This window comes from Rana temporaria, chromosome 9 (assembly GCF_905171775.1).
Source record: "Rana temporaria chromosome 9, aRanTem1.1, whole genome shotgun sequence".
In the NCBI taxonomy this organism is placed as follows: Eukaryota; Metazoa; Chordata; class Amphibia; order Anura; family Ranidae; genus Rana; species Rana temporaria.
Genome location: NC_053497.1, coordinates 26630249 through 26653858, shown reverse-complemented (window position 1 = coordinate 26653858; position 23610 = coordinate 26630249). Strand labels below are relative to the sequence as shown.

The window sequence follows — 23610 nt, the reverse complement described above, 5'->3', positions numbered from 1 at the left end:
TACAAGAGAAAACTGCCAAAAGGCTGTCTTTGCAAAGCGGACAAGACTAGATTCAAATCCCAAGGACACAAAGATAAGGCTGAGATCTGACCCTTAAAGTGGTTGCAAACCCTTTTTGTTGACTTTTACCCATAGGTAAGCCTAGAATAAAAACACTGTCACGTGACATTAAAAAAAAGTATCGGTATCGGTGAGTATTGGTACTTGTACTCGGTCTTAAAGGGGTAGCGGGACAACCCTAGTAATTACTATGGCTGCTCTGTCTACCGTGATGTACAATAAAGAAATATAAACAGTCCAAAGACCTTTCAGTGATGGTGACACCGTCGCACACCACAAAAGAATTGACACCTCCATCGCAAGAAATGCCTGCTTACCAGCTAATGTGGACGACCTATCACAAAAGGTGTTTCTTGCTTGTACCCAATTACCCAGTCAGTAAGGAGATATGTATATGGCCTTCCCACCATACATCAACTTCTGAGGTCAAAGGTATAGCGACTAGTAAGGCTCAATCTTTAACAGGAAGCTTTCACAGGTGTCTTCCAAGTGTTCATGCTCAGAGAATTTCCGCAAAAAAAGATAAAAGCTTGCCACAGTGTAAAACATTTATTAAATCAAAAAAGGTAATACACTTACCGTATTTTCCGACGTATAAGACGACTTTTTGGATGCAAAAAAAATGCATCCAAAGTCGGGGGTCGTCTTATACGCCGGGTACGGTCTCCGTGCAGCTGCGATCGTTCATGATTTCAAAGCCGCGCCGTCTTCTCAGTGTGTCCTGTGATTGGCGGAACACAAATCTTCCCAGTAGCGCCTCTGTTCCGCCAATCACGTATGCCTTCTCATCTCGTCCAAGGATGAGAAGGCATTCGTGATAGGCGGAACACAGAACAGAGACGCTACTGGGAAAATTTGTGTTCAGCCATTCACAGGACACGCTGAGAAGACGGCGCGGCTTTGAAATCATGGACGCTCGCAGCAGACGGAGACTGTCACTGGCCTGCAAAACGTGAGTGATGGCACAGTGGGGGGGAAAGTGGGGGCAAGTGATGGCACTGTGGGGGCAAGTAATGTGATGGCACTGTGGGGGCATGTAATGTGATGGCACAGTGGGGGCATGTAATGTGATGGCACTGTGGGGGCATGTAATGTGATGGCACAGTGGGGGCATGTGATGGCACAGTGGGGGCATGTAATGGCACAGTGGGGGCATGTAATGGCACAGTGGGGGCATGTAATGTAATGGCACAGTGGGGGCATGTAATGGCATAGTGAGGCTTGAAAAAAGCCTGTTTCTGTCAGCGGTTGTTCTGGCTAACCCTCAGCTTCCAGAAAGACTAGTAGGAAGGGGGTAGTCTTATACGGCGAGTATATCCCAAAACCAAAATTTTTCCTGGAAAATTAGGGGGTCATCTTATACGCCGAGTCGTCTTATACGCCGGAAAATACGGTACATCAAGTTTGCATTAAAACGCATAGAAAATTACAAGCCGGTCAGCTCTAGTGGAACACCCATTCTTCGTGGTCGGTGATAACACTCCACATATAATCAAAGGACACACATTGATGAACTGGTGTTTTTCAAAGCACTGAAGCAATGCATAAGAGGATTTTCATTTTACATGCTTTTTCCACTTGGTTCTATTTATTTTAGTTTTAGTAGTGCACAGGAGGACATTTATTTTTCACCTTTGTTCACGGAGATTATATTTTTTTCATTTTATCACGTTATTAATTTAAAGTGTTAAGTGAATAAATACAGGACAACTATTATTATTTGGAACACCACATATATATGATCCTGTCTAAGTGAACTACCTATCTACTTACTCAGTGCAATGTTATATACCTATCACTAAACAAGGGACCGTGGTCCAGACCACATGACCATCTTATCTGGACTGCCCTGCGCCACTTAGCAGCCTGGGTGCCCCATCTGGGTAATAGCGGGTGGGAGATGCATAACAAGCTGTGAACAAAGCAGTGATTTGCTGTTGGACGTGGGGCAGTGCTAGCAACAAATCACCAACCCGTAAACGTGAACATTTATGCAGCTCCCGCCCCCTTGTCCACATGTGCCACACCTCCTGTCCTGTGCCTGCTGATCATAAGAGATCTTTTTATGTAAAGAAGGGGGCATTCATGTAAAGTGAACTGGGATGTAAGGAAAGGTGAGGTGTGATACAAACTAAGGGCTTCAGTCTGATATGTGAAGGAAACTGTAAAGAGGGGGGACTGTGATGTGAAGGAGAGTCCAAAGACACTGCTGTAAAGTGTGGGTGGGATGTTGTAAAGGGGAAAACTGTGATGTAAAGGGAGTCCATATTCTTAAGGGGGAGACTGAAGCAAAGAGGGGCTGTGATGGAAAAGGCAGGATTGTAATGTAAAGGGGAAATGGTGATGTAAAGGGAGCACCGTGGTGTAAATGTGGGGACTGCAAGATAAAAAGGGGCACTGTGGTATAAAGGGAAGGATGGATGTAAAGATTGCACTGTGGTGTAAATGTGGGGACTGAAATATAAAAAGGGGCACTGTGGTATAAAGGGAAGGATGGATGTAAAGGGGGAACTGTGATGTGAAGGAGGCGGCTGAGCCATCACACAAACTAGAGACTCGGACCTCTGTTGGAAAGTGTTTTTACAGACCGGGCCTTCCTGAATTTTTATTCAATACACTTTCTATTATATACTATCAGATAATTTATTCAATAAAACTATTCTCATTCAGCTCATGTTCTAATTTAGTCTATGTTAATATTAATTTTCATGATCACCTGCTGCACCTGTGTGTACGACAGCGGAGCCAGCACCGACAGGTGAAGCGGCATTTTCCACACATTTTCCTGTACACCGGCACAAAGAAAACAAAACAAACAGACTTGCGATATTAAGAAGCAAAGTACGCCGCCCAAAACACTAATTACACATGTGCTTAAAAATTTATGGCAGTTTTGCTAATCAACACTATTGTGTCTATAGTGGACTGAAACATATTGGCAAGCATACACTTTGCACGTGGGAAGTGGTTAAATTAACAAGGTGTACTCATTACCGCTATATCCAAATTGAAATGGCAGCACTTAACTCGGTAGATAATGAAGTCTGCTTTATGCTGGCTATTAATATCTGTTCAGTGCATCTAAAAGCTGCAATTAACCATTCGATTAGATCTGTTGCTAATTATCTCGTATTCAGTTTGTACACATGATCTGCATAGCTTGCATTACCAGTTAAGAGCCCCCGACACATTGCTTATCATTGCCCTCTCGGCTCCGAGAACATTGACAGGATATGTCCAATCTAAACGCATTGCCGAAAGACACTCTGACCCCAGAACACAGCGATTCTCCAGCCTCTGCACCCTCCTTACAAACATGCCTACAATAAGTACTACTGGCTTAAGCATCGGGATAACACTGAATGACCGGAAATGGCACACAGCATCGACCAAAGAAAAAATCCGAATCAAAACGCATTTAGCGAAATCTGTCCTAAACCTAGTCTGGGCTTCCTAAAGAACATGGAAACCCAACATTATATGTACCTGATAACTGCCTGCTGTACCATGTCCTTGTATGAAAAAAGTATCCCATTCTCTTTGTATTGCTTCCTGTGTGTTTAATCCCTGGTGTCCCTCTGCTTTTCAATATAAAACTTACCACACTAGGCATGGGAGCACAGTCTGGTCAGTTGTCTTGCTGTGCTGGGAACTCCGCCTGCTCTCCTCCAATGAGCAGACTTGTCTTGACACCCCCCACCTCTTGCACAGCCTTTCATTGGGAAGCTATGTGTGCTGCTGTTTCTCCTCCTCCAGCAATTATGCAGCTAAGCACAAAGGTATTTAGAATGTTTTTTGATGTCCATACACAAATGTTTTACTTTGAATGTTTTTTTCTATTTTAAAACAAATTGGTTGTTTTACAAGATGATGGTTTTTTCCCCTTCACCCACCTTGAGTCTATGTGCTTTTTTGGGTTTTGTTATGCAGATGCCTTGGTTCTACATAATTATACCCATACATTTAGCTTTAGTCTACCAAACAAGGGGTTTAAGTAACATAAACTGATAAGATTTACATACATACTTTCTGATTAAAGTGGTACTAAACCACTAATAAAATAAAATAAATACAAGACGCATACTAGCACATTATTAAATACTTATCTTAGAATGAAGCCCCCCGCAGTGGCACCCGGTCACCGCTGAGGGGGCTGACATGCTCCCTTAGCGTTTCTTCCGGGTTTTGCAAGCTTCAGCACTGTGTCCGGAGTCATGATAATGTCACTCCCACACATGCGCCTGGGAGCACTCCATTCAGCAGGAGCTCTAAAGTTCCGGCACGCAGGGTAAAGATCCCCTAAACCGCGCACATTTAGGAGATATTCATTTTACCTACAGGTAAGCCTTAGTCAACTTGTTGAGAAAAGGGAAACTGCCGCTCTAGGTGAGTGCATTCAGCAATCAGTGTCCTCTCAGAAGCGTGGGTGCTGGCAATGCACAAAGCGAAGACAGGAGAAAAGACTGGACAGCCGCACTTCCACAAAATTCTTAAAAAGTTGCTTTTAAATGGTAAAGAACTGGAAACAGCACTACAAATCACAGCAGACAGTGGGGTGGATAGCGGACGCGTTTTGCACTGGGGTATCAGCGCTTAGCACTCAGCCTGCCCATACACTACACTGCTATACCCGCTAGCAATAATTACTGTCTTCTCCTGGTGGGAGAATACAATGTCTCGGCCGGAGGGTTTCCTGTCAGCGCTGTCTGGGTTGATGGAGGAATTGTGCAAATTTAATTGGTTGCAGGAAAGAAATTTGCACAGTCTGTGGCCTACCTAAGCTTCGTTTTGTAAAAGCAGGATGTGTAGCAACAGAGAACTCACCTTTAGAACAATCTCGTTAACGGTAGCTGCATCAGATTCAAAATACAGGTGCTTGTAATCATGATTATTGAGGTAGGTCAGCTTGAACATTGCATGGCCTGTAATGGAGAGCACAACTTCATTAGACACATACACTTCAAACAAGATAACACGCTGAAATGTATACAATAAGAAATACGTGTAATTCATGGGTAGCATAACTTTCATGCCGGATATGCCAAGAACTTAAGTGATATTACATTTTATTTTTTTGTCTTGTTTAAAAAAAAAAAAAAAAAAAAAAAAAAAATGTATACTTACCTGCTTGGTTGCACAGAACAGCCCAGATCCTCCTCTTTTCGGGTCCCTCTTTAGTGCTCCTGGCCCCTCCCTCCTGCCAAGAGGCCACACAGCAAGCAGCTTGCTATGGGGGCACCCAAGCAGGCTCACTCCCGAATTGATGCTCGATGTGTCCATTTAGCCCCCCCTCTCTCTCTCTCCTCATTGGCTCACTGATTTTTTTTTTATGTTTATTGGGTTTTGTACAATACATGGTATATAGCAAATAAATCTGAGACATGTACAATCATATTAAAAGTAAACAATTGAAGATTCAGCAAGGGGGAAATATAGGGAAAGGGGAGGATGACTATGAAAACATATTTACCTGTATAACAATAATACAACAAATTGTCTCAGGAGGAAACGACAACTGAAACTTTAGTACCCTCAGGAGTGGAAGCAACATTTGGGTTATTGAAATAGTACTCTCAGAGACTGACTTAGTAATAACAGTGGGGGTGGGTGAGATTAATGGTTGCGAATAGGAAATAGTCATGGTTGTCAAAGAGCTTCATGGGTTTGTGGATGATCCTCAGGGCGGTATGAAAGCAGATGGGTCAGACAAATTAGTTTGAGGTTACCTAGAAAATGTGTAATATCTTGTTTTAGATACCAGTTTGTGTAGCGAATAAGTGCATGAATTCCTTCCTGTAACTCCTTTTGAGTGAATGTGAGTTCCATATACTTGCACCATTTTGCGAAGGAGCGTGGTGTTGAGCGAAAGTGCAAAGTAATGGTGTCTAGTCTTTCCAGGTAAATGAATGATAAGAGGGCTTTTTTATCTGCTGGTAGGTTGGGCAGAGTGAATTTGATCCAATGCGACATGATATGAATGAATGAATGAATGAAGAACTTGTATAGCGCGGCACATGAGAACCAAATCGCCTCTGGGCGCTTGTTGTTCCTGTCTCCTTTGATATCAAAAGAGATGAGTTTTGATCTTTCTCCTGAACGCCAAGTGATTTTCCTCCAACCGAATGCTGGTTGGTAAAGCGTTCCATAGTCTGGGACCCTGGACCGCGAATCTTCTCCTTTGGACTTGTAATTGGCTTTTGGTATTTGGAGCAAATTTTGTTTGGTGGATCGCAGAACGCGATTGGAGTTGTGAGCTTTTATTTTTTCGCATAGATAATGGAGAGCATTCCCATGGATACATCTATGCGTTAGACAGAGAGTGCTTTAAAAACAATTCTGTCTGTTACTGGCAACCAATGAACGGTTCTCAGTGAAGGTGAGATTGATTCCCAGGGTTTTTCCCAGTCACTAGTCTGGCGGCCGTATTTTGATACGACTTGCAGACAGGTGATTTGGTACTTTGGGAGTCCCAGGTAAAGGGCGTTTGCATAATCCAATCTGGAGTTTACAATTGCTCCCACCACGGCCGCTATGTCTTCTTTGGGAATAAAAGAAGTTTGCGTAGTAGGCGCAGCAGATGGTGAGATCCGCTGACTACTGACCCTATTTGTGCGTCCATTGTCATGTAGGAGTCGAAGATGACCCGGAGACTTTTGACTTTGGCGCTAGGGGAGATGATTTTGCCCAGAATGGGCGGGGGTATCCAAGTTGTTGCAGGTTGATTCATACGCTTGACGTGAAACCGGAGAAGTTCTGTTTTCGCTCCGTTGAGTTTAAGATAACTCTTTGTCATCCAGTTCTCTATCGAAGAGAGGCATGTCTCTAGATTGAGGTGGTGATCCTTTTTGTTGCAAATGCGGAAGTACAGTTGCGCGTCGTCTGCATATGAGTGATAAAGCAGTTTTTGGCTGCTAATGATTTCAAAAAGAGGGGACGAAGATAGATGTTAAACAGCACTGGCGATAGGGGCGATCCTTGAGGGACTCCGTACGATACCGTGCGTTTCTCAGAAGTGAAAGGTCCCAATTTCACTGTTTGTGATTCGTTTTCCAAAAAAAGAGGAGAACCAAGGTAAATCACCTTCTGCGACTTTGGCTACGTCAGCTAACCGAGTCAGTAATAGTTTGTGGTCTACAGTGTCGAAGGCAGCGCTTAGGTCCAGCAGAACCAGGAGACAAGATTCTCCTTCGTCTGCGGCCTCGAGAGCGTCGTCCCATATTTTGAGCAATGCGGTTTCTGTACCGTGTCCGTGGCGGAAACCCGATTGAAATGGATCAAGTAGGTTATGGGTATCTAGATGCTGTTGCAGCTGTTGTACCACTACTTTCTCCATTACCTTGGAGAGGACGTTTAGGCCTGTTATTGGACGGCGGTGAAGTGGGTCCTTGGGGTCTAGGGTGAGTTTCTTCAAGATGGGTTGAATTATGCCCTCCTTCAACTGGGAGGGCACTATGCCTTCCTTGAAAGACTGGTTTATAAGCTGCGCAATAGGAGGTGCCAGGATGTCGGCGCATTCCTTCAGCAGTTTGGTGGGAATGATATCATTTGGCGCTGTGCTGTTTCGCAAAGTACCGATGATATTTTTAGTAGCATCAATGGAGATCGGTTCTAGAGTGAACTTTCCTAATTGTGGTGAATTTCTGTGGGTATTGTGGAAACACACAGATCCACCTCCTGTCAGAGGTGAGGAGACCGATTCTGTGTTCCCAGTACAGAGCAACACACATCGGTCTCCTCCCCTTGTGAGTCCCCTCCCCTCTACAGTTAGAACACACTTTAGGGAAGATAATAACTCCTTCAGCGCCCCCTAGTGTTAACCCCTTCCCTGCCAGTCACATTTGCACAGTAATCAGTGCAGTTTTATAGCACTAATTGCTGTATAAATGTGAATGGTCCCAAAAACGTGCCAAAAGTGTCCGATGTGTTCACCGCAATGTCACAGTCACAATAAAAATCACAGTTCGCCATTACTAGTAAAAATATATATAAATAAAAATGCCAGAAATCTATCCCCTATTTTGTATACGCTATAACTGTTGCACAAACCAATCAATATACGCTTATTGCGATTTTTTTCACCAAAAATATGTAGAAGAATACGTATCGGTCTAAACTGAGCAAAAAAAATTTTGTTTTTTAAAAAAAAATTGTGGTAATTATTAAATCAAAAATTAAAAAATAGTGTGGTTTTTTTAAATTGTCACTCTACTTTTGTTTATAGCGCAAAGAATAAAAACCGCAGAGATGATCAAATACCACCAAACGAAAGCTCTATTTGTGGGGGTGAAAAAACAAAGATTTCATTTGGGTACAGTGTTGCATGACCGCGCAATTGTCATTCAAAGTGCAACAGCGCTGAAAAATAAAAATTGGTCTGGGCAGGAAGGGGTTGAAAATGCCCTGTATGGAAGGGGTTAAACATACACATTAAACCTTTACAATGGAGGAAAAAGTAAGTGAACCCATAGACTAATTGGAATAAGTATTTTGCACATCTGGAGTTTAATAAAATGATTTTGGAGGTGTGGTTTAGAGCTATTTGGATTGATCTTCTAGATCATAGGTGGCAAACACAAGGCCCGCGGACCGAATGCGGCCCTCCAGATCATTTCATGTGGCCCTCGCACCTCTCCTGCAGCTGCAGCCCTCCTCTGGTCTTCCTCAAGATCCTTACTTTCTGCTTTTAAGCAATGCATCCAGCTTCTTCCCAGCAGCAGCATAAGGAAATGGGTGTGCACTGTGATGTATGGGAGAGTGGGGAACTCAACTTCTGATGGGGGGGGCTCTTGGCATCTAATGTAAGGGGGGGATGCGCTGGACATCTAATCTTACACATACAACCGGCCCTTTTGAGGGCAATCATAATGCTGTTGTGGCCCACAATGAAATTGAGCTTGACACCCCTGTTCTAGATGTTGGCGATATACAAAACCTGTATAGTAATAATAATAGACACTCAATCATTTTAAGATTGCTGTACATAAGAAGCATTAGGTAATGTGAACCAAATTACTGGCAAAAAAATAAACACACACAGTTCAAAGGGGTTCGCATTCTTTTTCTTGCCACTTTATGCGTCTTGGGTCTATGTCTAAAAATATTGAAGCAGGTCACCATGATAGAAAACAAACCAGCATTGTCAGGTGAAGAATAGAAGCCTCCATGCTAGGTGTTCTGTAAGGCTCATCTCACCCAGATAAAGACCTACTACCAACAGGTTAATTATGTGGGTGGAGACTATTTCTATGTCGTGTCGCTGTTTAAAATGATATAAAAACAAAATGTCTACCTCTAGAAGTTTTCACATAATAATGCTGCATTTTACTGCCGATGCTCCAAATTTACAACAATCTGTGAACTGCTGGGTGTTAGTGTCGTGTTTGTACTCCTATCATATGTACACATCCACTTTGATCAATTTATCCCAGGTATAGTTTTATAGAGGGTCATTTTATTACATTTGGCCATCTCTGAACATGAGACATTTTATCTTGGAAATGTATAATTAAATATAATTACAAAGCATTAATCTTCCCCTGGTAGCATGTCTAATGATTTGAAGTGAGGGAACAAACATATAACTTCCTTAAATCATTCAGCAAATTAAACTTGTTTGGTACATATATTAGTAGATGCCTGCAGCGGGATAATTTGTTTCTATAATCAGAAGGCCAGAAGGGTTCAGGGGGGAGGAGGGATACTTTGCAATTACTGTATACTGTATTGTTATTCTCTGAGATTTACGTTTTACAGATTAAGGGGAATCTGTAAGCTGACTCAGGTGACCCCTCCTTCTGAAAATGCTAGTTTCCAGGCTGTCATGCTGATACAATGACTTGTGTAGTATCGGACTCACTTCTCCAGAAAAAATTAGGATCAGCTTTTCTGACTTGACTTGCTGTTTTTGGGGCAATGACTCAGGCAGTAATGAGGTCAGAGAAAGCCAGATAGCGAGCATTTTCAGAAGGTCAGTAATGGCAGCCTAAATATCCCTTTAAAGTATAAATGGTAAGCGATTGCATGAAAAGATTGCTGTATAGTATAAATGACAGTGGACAAATACTCATGCGCTCTATTGGAAAGCCAAAATACATTTCTGCAGAAGCCTTTTAAAAGTGTAACTAATGCCGCGTACACACGGTCGTTTTTTGTGATGAAAAAAAAAAACTACATTTTTAAAAACGTCAGTTAAAATGACGGTGTATGGGCAAAACGTTGTTTTATGTCTTCTGAAAAACGACAAAAAAAAAAGTTTTTCAAAAAGCCGTTTTTTTGTATCATAAAAAATTATCGTGTGTGGGCTAAAACGACGTTTAAAACAACGTTTTTAAACCCGCGCATGCTCATAAGCAAGTTATGACGCAAGCTTGAATGGAACAGAGTGCCGCCGTACGTGCTGAACGTAAGCGCGCTTTGCTAGAGCATTTTGAAAAAACGATGGTGTGTAGGCAACGTCATTTTTTAAAATGAAGTTTGAAAAACGCTGTTTTTTTTTCATGAGAAAAAACAACGTTTTTTTTACAAGACAAAAAACGACTGTGTGTACGCGGAATAAGTGTACACCATTCAAAACAAAATAGGGCAAAAGCGTATCTATTCATGGAATGTGTAACATTTCTAAATCCAATAAAAAGCCAGTGGTATTTCTATGACTCTATGATGATTAGCAGTAGGGAGTATATTACATACAGCCAATAGCGTGCGCAGCCTATTGCATTAGGGTGTGCACTGAAAAGCTAAAACATACATACATGTGTGTGTATATACTGTATAGGGCTGTAGGGCAATGGGCAGCGTTGGTAGAGCAGTGTATGAGGTCAGTAGAGCAGAGATAGCTTATTTTTTATATATTATTTTATATATTATATATTTTTTTATTACTACTTTTTTTTTTTTTTACAATTTTATTATTTTTACAATGTTTTTTTACAGGTTTTTGTATTATTGTTTTTTACAATTTAGGAACCCCGTTGGGGGGGCTTTGGTAAAATATTAGGGGTCTAAACAGACCCCTAATGTCTCACTTTATAGACAGAGAAAGGGACTGAGGATTGAGATTCTCCAGTCCCTTTCTCTGCAGCCAAGCAGCAGGGGGAATCTGCTCAGCACAGGATGATTAGGTTGTGCCCAGGCACACCTGGCATAACCTGTGTGCACGCCTAGGCATACAGCACAGTACATAGAGTAGTATTGACCATAATGTATCAAGCGTAGTGGGGTATAATGTACTGTTCAGAATACGGAACAAAGCAGAGTGTGGTGATAAAGAGCATGTGTGTATAACACAACATAGATTGTGGCATACCAGTGTATGTAATGTACATCACAATGTATGGAACATGACCGTGCAGAGTATCTAATGTACATCACAATGTAAACTATAGCCTTGTTAAAATAAATGCATCTATTTTTCAATCTGGCTTCAGCAGTCAAAATGTTACTGAAACCCATGAGTCCTAAGGCTTTCCCTACACAACTGAAACCCCTACAGTAGAATCAAGTAAAGAAGGGATGTATCTAACAAACACAGAACTCTTCTCTCCTTTGTTTAAAGGTTAAGTTCACCTTTGGGAACATGTAATATCTTCCCAGTGCTACAGCCACCACCCACACCCCCCTTTCTGTGGCAGCAGTATGGGGAGAAGTTCCCTGTACCACGTGTCACTGTTTGAAAAACAGCGTGGCTGTGCGTGGCCCCACCCACACGGCTGCATCATTCAGACACACAGCTCTGTCCCAACATCCTTGGCAACAGTGAGCTTGTAGTTCTCAATGAATTACCATGGTTCCCTGGTAGTTCATTGAGTCTTCCTGTCGGGAGTATCGGCTTACTCATACAGGATGTACGGCTAAGCCGATGCACTGAGCTTTCCAGGCTCCATCAACAAAAAATAATAAATGCAAATTTTTTTACTTGCAAAAAGAAAATGTATATTTTCTTTTTTTTTTTTTACAAAAGTTAACTTATCTTTTAATATTACTTGCTGTTTTACAGTATTTGAAATTCTGGTCAATACAGTGATTTGCATATCTGCCACACTGTAAGCCTAGAGTAGTAGAGAAGAATATACATACAATAGTTACAGTCAGGTCCATAAAAATTGGGACATCGACACAATTCTAGTCTTTTTTACACCACCATTTGAAATGAAACGAACAAGATGTACTTTAACTGCAGACTTTCATCTTTAATTTACATCCAAATCAGGTGAACGGTGCAGGAATTACAACAGTTTGTATATGTGCCTTCCACTTTTAAAGGGACCAAAAGTAATGGAACAATTGGCTGCTCAGCTGTTCCATGGCCAGGTGTGTGTTATTCCCTCATTATCCCATTTACAAGGAGCAGATAAAGGTCCAGAGTTAATTTCAAGTGTGCTATTTGCATTTGGAATCTGTTGCTGTCAACTCTTAATGATCCAAAAAGCTGTCACTATCAGTGAAGCAAGCCATCATTAGGCTGAAAAAAACAAAACAAATCCATCAGAGAGATAGCAAAAACATTAGGTGTGGCCAAATCAACTGTTTGGAACATCCTTAAAAGAAAGAACGCATCGGTGAGCTCAGCAACACCAAAAGACCCGGAAGACCACGGAAAACAACTGTGGTGGATGGCCGAAATTTTTTTTCCCTGGTGAAGAAAATACCCTTCACAACAGTTGGCCAGATCAAGAACACTCTCCAGGAGGTAGGTGTGTGTTTATGTGTTTATCAAAGTCAACAATAAAGAGAATACTTCACCAGAGTGAATACAGAGGGTTCACCAAAACATGGAAACCATTGATGAGCCTCAAAAACAGGAAGGTCAGATTAGAATTTGCCAAACAACATCTAAAAAAGCCTTCACAGTTCTGGAACAAAATCCTATAGACAGATGAGACCAAGATCAACTTGTACCAGAGTGATGAGAAGAAAAGAGTATGGAAAAGGAAAGGAACTGCTCATGATCCAAAGCATACCACCTCATCAGTGAAGCATGGTGGTGGTAGTGTCATGGCGTGGGCATGTATGGCTGAATGAATGAATGAATGAAAAACTTATATAGCGCAGCACATGCGAACTAAATCGCCTCTGGGCGCTGGTTGTTCCTGTCTCCTTTAATATCAAAAGAGATGAGTTTTGATCTTTCTCCTGAACGCTAAGTGATTTTCCTCCAACCGAATGCTGGTTGGTAAAGCGTTCCATAGTCTGGGACCCTGGACCGCGAATCTTCTTTCTCCTTTGGACTTGTATTTGGCTTTTGGAGCAAATTTTGGTTGGTGGATCGCAGAACGCGATTGGAGTTGTGAGCTTTTATTTTTTCGCATAGATAATGGAGAGCATTCCCATGGATACATCTATGCGTTAGACAGAGTGCTTTGAAAACGATTCTGTCTTTAATTGGCAACCAATGAAGGGCTCTCAGTGAAGGTGAGATTGATTCCCATGTTTTTTTCCCAGTCACTAGTCTGGCGGCCGTATTTTGAACGACTTGCAGACGAGCGATTTGGTACTTTGGGAGTCCGAGGTAAAGGGCGTTTGCATAATCCAATCTGGAGTTTACAATCGCTCCCACCACGGCCGCTATGTCTTCTTTCGGAATGAAAGGAGTGAGTTTACGTAGTAGGTGCAGCAGATGGTGAGATCCGCTGACTACTGACCCTATTTGTGCATCCATTGTCATGTAGGAGTCAAAGATGACCCCGAGACTTTTGACTTTGGCGCTAGGGGTGATGTTTTTGCCCAGAATGGGCGGGGGTATCCAAGTTGTTGCAGGTTGATTCATACGCTTGGCGTGAAACAGGAGAAGTTCTGTTTTCGCTCCGTTGAGTTTAAGATAACTCTTTGTCATCCAGTTCTCTATCGAAGAGAGGCATGTCTCTAGATTGAGATGGTGATCCTTGTTGTTGCAAATGCGAAACTACAGTTGCGTGTCGTCTGCATATGAGTGATAAAGCAGTTTATGGCTGCTGATGATTTCAAAAAGAGGACGAAGATAGATGTTGAACAGCACTGGCGATAGAGGCGATCCTTGAGGGACTCCGTACGATACCGTGCGTTTCTCAGAGGTGAAAGGTCCCAGTTTCACTGTTTGTGATCGGTTTTCCAAGAAAGAGGAGAACCAAGATAAATCACCTTCTGCGACTTTGGCTACATCAGCTAACCGAGTCAGTAACAGTTTGTGGTCTACAGTGTCGAAGGCAGCGCTCAGGTCCAATAGAACCAGGAGACAAGGTTCTCCTTCGTCTGCGGCCTCTAGAGCATCGTCCCATATTTTGAGCAATGCTGTTTCCGTACCGTATCCGGGGCGGAAACCCGATTGGAATGGGTCAAGTAGGTTATGGGTATCTAGATGCTGTTGCAGCTGTTGTACCACTACTTTCTCCATTACCTTGGAGAGGACATTTAGGCCTGTTATGGGACGGCGATGAAGGGGGTCCTTGGGGTCTAGGGTGGGTTTCTTCAAGATGGGCTGAATTATGCCCTCCTTCAACTGGGAGGGCACTATCCCTTCCTTGAAGGACTGATTTATAAGCTGCGTGATAGGAGGTGCCAAGATGTCGGCGCATTCCTTCAGCAGTTTGGTGGGGATAATATCATTAGGCGCTGTGCTGTTTCGCAGAGCACCGATGATATTTTTTGTGGCATCGATGGAGATCGGTTCTAGAGTGAACTTTCCTAATTGTGGTGAATTTCTGTGGGTATTATGTGAATGATTGCAAGGGGGGTTGAGGGGGGTATTGTTTTGTTGAATGCTTTCCCGGATTCCCTCAATTTTATTAATGAAGTAATCCGACAATTCATTGCAGAACTCTTGGGTGTCTGAATTGGGGGCTTCAAGACAGACGGGATTCATGGTCTGAGTGACCATCTTGAAGAGTTCACGGGGGCGGTTGAGGGCGCTGTTGATAGCCTTGGAAAAGTAATTTTTCTTGGCTATGAAAATTTCTTTATGGTATTTTCTTGTTATGGCCTTGTAGATATTGAGGTTTTCTTCTGAAGCGTTTCTTTTCCAGGCGGCTTCCGCCCTTCTGCGCTCTTGCTTCAGTAACGATAGCGGGTTGTTGAACCAGCTAGAGGTGTTTTTCCGGATGCAGGTTTTCCGTTTCGGCGCTATTAAGTCTGCTGACTGTGACAGGGCTGCATTTATGGCATTCAGAGTTTCTGAGACCGTTTGATGTGGTTGGATTGTCTTTATTTTTTCCCTTAATGTGGTTTTGAAGAGTTCCGAGTGGAGCTTCTTCTGACATCTAGTCCAGTGTGTTGACACTGGTTTTGATGTTTTTGTTAAGGGGGGGATTTTGGAAATTACAAAAATATGTAGAAAAATACGTATCGGCCTAACCCGAGGGAAATTTTTATTTTTTTTAAAAAAATTGGGATATTATTATAACAAAAAGTAAAAAATATAGTTTTTTTTCAAAATTTACATTTTTTTTATGTTTATAGCGCAAAAAATAAAAATCGCAGAGGTGATCAAATACAACCAAAAGAAAGCTCTATTTGTGGGAAAAAAATGATAAAAATATAATTTGGGTACAGTGTTGTATGACCGCGCAATGGTCATTCAAAATGCGTCAGCGCTGAAAGCTGAAAATTGGTCTGGGCACGAAAGGGGGTTTAAGTGCCCAGTAATGAAGTGGTTAAAGTTTAGTCCATGAAATCACTAGCCAGATATAAAATCTCTGCCGGTTTTATCAGCTGTTGTGACAGAGTGACACAGAGAGTCACAATATGGCGTATCATGTATGTCAGGAGTCAAGGCAGCTAACATATCCCATTATTCTAATAGGACGAGTTGAGACTTTTCTCGCAGACAGTCCAAAAAGTTTACTGGTAGCAGATGTGATGGATAGTTGTGGGGTGTGAGTAGATAAAAGAGGGGAGGGAAGGAGAGAAAATGGAAAGACTGGCAAATGAACTAGACTTGACTAGATTTATCTGATAAAACAGGCAGAGACAAGAAATAGGGAGGGGTGTGATGGAAAGGGTGATGTTCCTAAAATAGGTCAGCATAAGCATCATGTCCATATCAGTCTTTATCTTATGTCTTGTCCTAGGCTTCCTGTCACTATTGTCTGTGACTGTCCCTAGCTGCACCCAACTTAAAGGCACATCATTAAGCGTCCTATAGGCAGGTATATTATGTCTTTCCAAATATATTAGACATCTAAGTCAGCCTTTACCAAACCAGAGGTCATAGGGTAACAAAAAAATCATAATTAATTAAAGCAGTAAGGGGCGCTTACAATGATAAGCTTTTATTTATGTAAGACCCCAAAAGGAAATAAGCAGTTTGCTAATACATCCAACACTCCCTTCCCCTCAAAAAGACAATGCTGCTGTCCAAAAGATATCTCTGTTGCTCCAGAGTGTAGGCACTCTAATACAGGAGGCAATTTACTGGGTGGATCACTAGGTGTTATTTGTTAGGGGTCATCTGAGCAGGTGGTGGAAATGGGATTTACTGTCTGCCAGTACCAGGTCACTGTCCTCAGGATCGCCCCACCAGGAGGTGAGTAAGCCATAGTCCAGTAGCAGATATAGCTGGTAGGGTTCAAGCAGAAACGTAGTCCATAAACAAGCGATTGCAGGTTGGTACGCAAAGGAGCAAAATATCAGTTGGAGCAGAGCACAATAATCTGTCAAACAGGAAGTGCACAGGCATAGCTAAAATCAGGAAGTTGGTGGGAGGAGCAAAGAGTTCAAGGTTCACCAGAAGCAGGAGACAAGGAAAGATTTTCCTAAGAGATCAGACAGGGAGCTGTCCAGCATCTCGGGTGGCACAGTGAGAAAAGTCACAGCCAGACACCACAGAAGTCACAGGTTCAGATCTGGACCCTGACAAAAGGTGCAAACAGAGGGGGAAAATAAATGCAGCCACCATATCAAATAATTGGTAAAATGCAATTTTTGGTTTGGGGTTTATTACCAATTTAATGCAACTTTGTAATGTGCTGTATTTCGCTGGTGCTGGTCGGCTTCATTATGGTCTCTGCACTGCTACAAAACATATTGTAGGGGGGATAGCTGATCCAAAATGTATATTTTAGTTACAGATGTCCCAAGTTAGTCCCTGTTTTTTTCAATTTCTGGGATACTTCAACTGTGAGATCCCCCCTATCATCATTCTCCACCCTGTTCCTGTCCAAATCGAAGTTTAGCATGCCAAAGCCAACAAAAGCTGTGTTTCAGCTCCCCCTACTGCTATGTCCAAACAATCAAAATCAATGGGAACCGTGTGGGTCCTTCATAAAGGCTTCAGCAGGATTTGAGCACTCTAGAAACACAAAAATGTCACTAAGAGTTTGCAAGAAAAAGCATCTGCCATAAAGAAAAAAATAGCTTTGGCCAGACTGACCCTATACAGCAAAAAACTGCACCTGGCTGTCTCCCAAGCTACATGCCAGTGGTTGCTGGGATCTTCATATTATGAATCTGAGTACGTAAACATGCAGGGCAGATTGTTCTGTCGTTGTGTGTATCATTTTCTTTCTGAATTAAAGACAGCCTTGCACAAAACTTAATTCTCAATCATGTAATCCTCTGTACAGGAGTACTCAGATGGAGTGCAGCCAAGCACTAGGCAGGACAATTCCAGCAGCGTGCGGCTGCCTATTCAATGTCAAATCAGCAGTCGGTGGTGTATTCTTGACCGTGATATACTGCCACAGTGAAAGTCCAGAACCTGGCTGAGTTGTCTGGCGGAGGTGCCAGGATCACTAAGCTGGTGTAAAAGTCTCATCTGTTTTTCCAGTAGCTTGCCAAAAGTTGACTTTTAATAGGTCTATGTAAGCCTTTTTAGATTAGCCCTTCTCAACTCTTTTATACAAGGAGAGCATTTGAATTTATTTTCAGGTCTCAGGGAACACCTGTTAAAATAATTCATAGTTACATAGTTAATCTGGAAAAAAAAAAGACACAAGTCCATCCAGTTCAATCAATAAAAGAGGGGGGAAAAATGATGATCCTATATACATAATCCTATACTAAGGCCTTGTACACACGATCAGTCCAAACTGATGAAAACGAACTGAAGGCTGAAGACTGATGGACTTATGGTCTGATGTGCCTACATACCATCAGTTCAAAATCCAATCGAGTCCAACGCGGTGATGTAAAACACGACAACGTGCTAAAAAAAACAAAGTTCAATGCTTCCAAGCATGGGTCGACTTGATTCTGAGCATGCACGGGTTTTGAACCGATGCTTTTGCGTACTAACCATCGGTTTTGACCATCAGTCCGATTTTAAAGCAAGTTTTAAAACTTTGGTCTGAAGGACAAAAGTCTGATGGGCCATACACACGGTAGGTTTGGACTGATGAAACTGAACTTCAGTCCGTTTTCATCAGTTTTGACTGATCGTGTGTATGGGGCCTAACAGCTCCACCAGGGGGAAAAAAAATCCTCCTGATCCCCTAAGAGGCAATCAGATATTCCCTGGATCAACTTTATCTATAAATATTAGTACGCATATATGTGTATTTAGGAAAGAATCCAGACCCTTTTTTAAAGCAATCTACTTAGCTGGACAGAACCACCTCTGGAGGGAGTCTATTCCACATTTTCACAGCTCTTACTGTGAAGAAACCTTTCCGTATTTGGAGATGAAAACTCTTTTCCTCTAGATGTAAAGAGTGCCCCCTTGTCCTCAGTGTTGACCGTAAAGTGAATAACTCAACACTAAGTTCACTAATCAGACCACTTATGTATTTGTACATGTTGATCATATCCCCCCTAATTTTCCTCTTCCCAAGAGAGAATACATTCAGTTCCTCTAATCTTTCCTCATAGCTGAGCTCCTCCACGAATCTTATCAGTTTGGTTGCCCTTTTCTGCACTTTCTCCAGTTCCCTGATATCCTTTTTGAGAACTGGTGATCAAAACTGAACTGCATATTCCAGATGAGGTCTTACTAATGATTTGTACAGGGGGGCAAAATGATATCTCTCTCTCTGGAGTCCATACCTCTCTTAATACAAGAAAGGACTTTGCTCGCTTTGGAAACCGCTGCTTGGCATTGCATGCTATTATTAAGCTTATGATCTAGCAAAACACCCAGATCCTTCTCCACCTTTGATTCCCCCAGTTGTTCTACTCCTAGTATGTATGATGCATGTATATTCTTAGCCTCCAAGTGCATAACTTTACATTTATCAACATTAAACCTCATCTGCCACATAGTCACCCAATTAGACAGAGCATTGAGGTCGGCATGTAAGTTAGAGACATACTGTAAGGACGTTATTCCACTGCATAGCTTGGTGTCATCTGCACAGACAGAAATAGTACTTTTAATCCCAGACCCAATATCATTTATAAAGTTATTAAAAAGTATGGGTCTCCACACTAAACCTTGGGGTACCCCATTGATACCTTAGACCAGGGGTCTCCAAACTTTTCAAACAAAGCGCCACTTTATTGTCATCCAGACTTTAGGAGGGCTGGATTGTGGCCAGCAGGGGCAGAAAATGTCACAGGCCCAGCATCAGTGAAAATAAATATGGCCTCAGGGTTGGTGGTCAATAGGAGGAGTATTCCCCCTTTTAGAAGGAGGAATAGTATTCCATAATTGGAATCGGTAAAAGATATAGTGCCCCATTGTTGGCGTCAGTGGGAGAAATAGTGCCTCATATCAGTGGAAGGAATTGTGCCCCAAGGGCTGCATAAAGGCTAGCAAAGGGCCACATCTGGCCCTCGGTCCACAGTTTGGAGACCCCTGCCTTACACCATTCAGAGTATGAATCATTAACCACTACTCTCTGAATACAGACTTTTAGCCAGTTTTCTATCCATTTACAAACTGATTTGTCCAAGCCTGTATATTTAACCATATACGGTACTTCATTGTTACACTACCAATTCATTGGTGGGTCAGTGCCCTTACACTGGTAGCCAGTAAGAAGAATGACTCCGTCACATGGAAACAGAGGATTTCATTCATGAAAAAGCCTGAAACAAGAACTGTGTTGCTCAGAGCAACCAAACAATCCTCTTCATTTTCCAAGTGCAGTACAGGAAGAAAAAGAACAATGCTTATGTAAATGAAAAAAAAAACTGATATTAAGTGCAGTATGGGGTAATTAATCTTCACATATCTGTGTCAACTTGATGTATAGACAGAAGGAATAACCTACTGAAGATAAAGCCTACCTAATGACTGTGATAGGACAAATCCAGCTGAAAATCAACAAAGCACAGAGAAGAAAACAATAAGAATCACACAAAAGTGGTCAAGGATCAAATGGGGAGTGATGTTTTTCCAAACCAGTGGAGATCCCTCTGGCAACATTGCTTGAAACGTTCCAGAAAACACTCTGTATACTTATTATTGCAATATATTTTCGGGCAGTGAATATAACAGCTGTTCTGTCTGATGTGACATGAAATGGCTCCGTTTGCAAAAGGGCACCTCTTATATTTACACGAGAGTCGCGCCGAGAAACATCTCTGTGTTCAGAGGCGACACGATAGGGTGTAAATGGGTCTGATGGCAGGTAACTCTATGTCACAATGGTGACAGGGACATGCTGGGAAATCCAGTGACCTTTTACATACAGCTAATTAAAAAGAAATTACACAGTGTTCTCCATTCACTGGTGAGACACGGGAACAGCGGCTTTTACACATGAATAGTTCGATTCCATCTATTGCAGCCTTTTTCTCATCTTTTAACTCTTCAGTTCCTGGGATGGGGGAATATTCTGTGGCTGCCCTGGTTTCCACCGTGGAAGCACAAAGGGAAGAATCGTGAGATAAAACATGATGGATTCATGAAGATCCAGATTTCTAGCATCCAAACTGAAATTCTGCATAGTGCAAGTGACAATAGGAGCAGATTTTTAGGATCGCAGACGTCTACGGTGTGTGCTGTGCGATGATGGATGTAAAAGCCTCGGGTGTGGTGTGTCTGACATATAAAGACCTATTCATTTTTCGACAAATTAGGTTACATAGGGTTATGAAGGGACACCACCAAACCACAAAGGAAAAATCTGCGGGTGAGAAGGCTTTCACGGACACAATCCAAGTCTACCTACACCTAACTTTCCACTGGCAAGGGATCAGACGCAAACAGAGTTGTGAAGTCGTTTAAAAAAATTCAATTTTTGTTCAGGTTAAAGCGGGGGTTCACCCTTAGAGGGCACTTTTTCCCCTTAGATTCCTGCTCGTTTTCTCTAGGGGAATCGGCAATTTGTTTTAAAATATGTGCAGTACTTACCCGTTTACGAGATGCATCCTCTCCGTCGCTTCCGGGTATGGGCTGCGGGAATGGGCGTTCCTTCTTGATTGACAGTCTTCCGAGAGGCTTCCGACGGTCGCATCCATCGCGTCACGATTTTCCGAAAGAAGCCGAACGTCGGTGCGCAGGCGCAGTATACAGCCGCACCGACGTTCGGCTTCTTTCGGCTACGAGTGACGCGATGGATGCGACCGTCGGAAGCCTGTCAATCAAGAAGGAACGCCCGCTCCCGAAGACCCATACCCGGAAGCGACGGAAGAAGATGCAGCTCGAAAACGGGTAAGTACTGCACATATTTTAATACAAATAGCCGATTCCCCTAGACCGAACGAGCAGGAATCTAAGGGGAGAAAAAAAAAATGTTAGAAATGGGTGAACTCCCGCTTTAAGTTACGCGTACACAAGACTTTCATGTGTATGTCTTAACAAAACAATGCCAGGAGCGAGAGAAAAAAAATAGAACCACTGAAAAATCATTTTATGCTCCGTACCCACATATTCTTCAATGAGTATCCTACGTTTGGAACGCATACTGTGAACAGCAAAGCTGGCAGGGATAGTGGATAACACTGCTGGCAGCAAAGGCAGACAACACCGCTACTAGTGCACTGGACCAAGAAGTTGGGTTGGCAAATGCAATAAAAGAGGCTTAGCTGCCAATATGTATGTAACAGATAATTCAAGATTATCGGTATGTATTTAAAATGATCCAAAGCTATGCAATCTTCCTGTGTCAAATGCCTGAAAACGCCAAGTCCTGCAAGAGTGATCAGCAGACACGAGGTTAATAATCCAAGAGAAGAGAAAAGGAAATACAATGCAGACACAGGGTTCTTCTCAATCTGGCACTTTATTATTGCTTCTGTGGTTTTGTCAGACAAGCTATTTTCTGTTCACGTTTGATGCACATCTGTGTATTGCTGCATCTACTTAGCCTGTGTGTTTGCGTAGATTTGTACACTTGTTTGTAAGTGTTTGTGTGCAGTGTCTGGCACCGAAACACTTCTGTGGCCAGAGACATCAATCAAACTGTCAAAGTCGATGACAGCTACCGACAGACGGCCGGTGTCAAAGGTTACGGCGTAGAAGAAGAGGCAGGAAAGGTTTCTGAAGAAGAAAGCTGCCGAGCCCCCACCTTTCTTAACACAGACGGAGGCAGGAGCCCCAGAATTCATCGTCTTCATCAATCTTCTTGCCGCCTCCCTCTGATCGGCCGTGTGGAAATACAAAAGGTGTAGCTGGATAAGATGGGACTGATGGTCTCCACTCACCGTCTGGCACCTTGCACAAAGCTTTGTACTACTCTACAGAACAGACTTGTCGATAAGAAGCTCAGTCCTTTTCCCAAGACATTTCAAAAGAGCTCTTGTGTCAGTATAGTACCAAACAAAAACGTATAATATATTTGAATGGTGGCATAAATACAGATTGTCCATTGAAAACAAACAATGCTATAATGTGTTAGGCTAAACAGTGTATACAATGTTCTCTACACACAGTCAAATGCATTCATAATGATAAGGATGTGTCAACAAAATCAGATGCTTAAGGTCTAATAATTCTCACAGGCATGTGATTAAGCCCCAGTTCACATTGATTACGGCTTGGAAATTGTGCGACTTCATCTGAAATCGCACGATTCCAAAGCCGCATATCAATGCAACTTCAGGTTTGACTTGGAAGACATCTGCGGCTTCATGCACAGACATCTATGCAAGTCGTAACTGAAATCACCAGAAGTAGTGCAGGAACTACTTTTTTCAAATCGGTGCGCCACTACAAAGTTGGCGGTGCACAGAGTGATTGGCCACAATAGGCACGACAAGTCGCTCCAATGTGAATGGGGGCTAAATGCATTAGATAGATGTGGTGAGGCTGCCCTTTCCAACTCAACCCCAACTCAAAGACAAGGCAAAACGTCTTGTTTCTAATTGTGTCCAGTCACACCACAGCATTGCTGTGCATGCTGTTCGCTTTTTCAATGCAGTGAGTTGCAACACAAACCACCGCTTTGCAACACTGCTCCAGTACAATAAATATGAGAAAAACTTGCACGATTATTCATGCAAAAAATAGTATATAACACAGATAACAGAATTGGAAGCTGCTCCCACCCAAGTGTGCAATCAACACACTAATATATCAGATTATATACAAACATGCAGGTGAAGCGCTACCCAGAATGACTCAAATTTTAAATGTGTCATAAACAAACCAAATAAAGGTTAGCATGGCTCAGCCTTTGAGAAAGCCAATCACGGCACAACACATCAGGCTGGCAGTGACAACTTCACGCTGGGCAGAGCCAGGATGCCATTTTGTTG

The 23610-nt window shown here is 42.4% G+C and overlaps 1 protein-coding gene across 1 annotated transcript in view; it reads right to left on the bottom strand.

Moving 5' to 3' along the window:
* MAPKAP1 (MAPK associated protein 1) overlaps positions 1-23610 on the bottom strand; it is a 322753-nt gene that overhangs the window by 5309 nt on the left and 293834 nt on the right. Inside the window, exon 11 of the mRNA XM_040323013.1 lies at positions 4885-4982. Within this exon, the coding sequence (XP_040178947.1) occupies positions 4885-4982 (98 nt within the window). The remainder of the gene's footprint in view (positions 1-4884; positions 4983-23610) is intronic.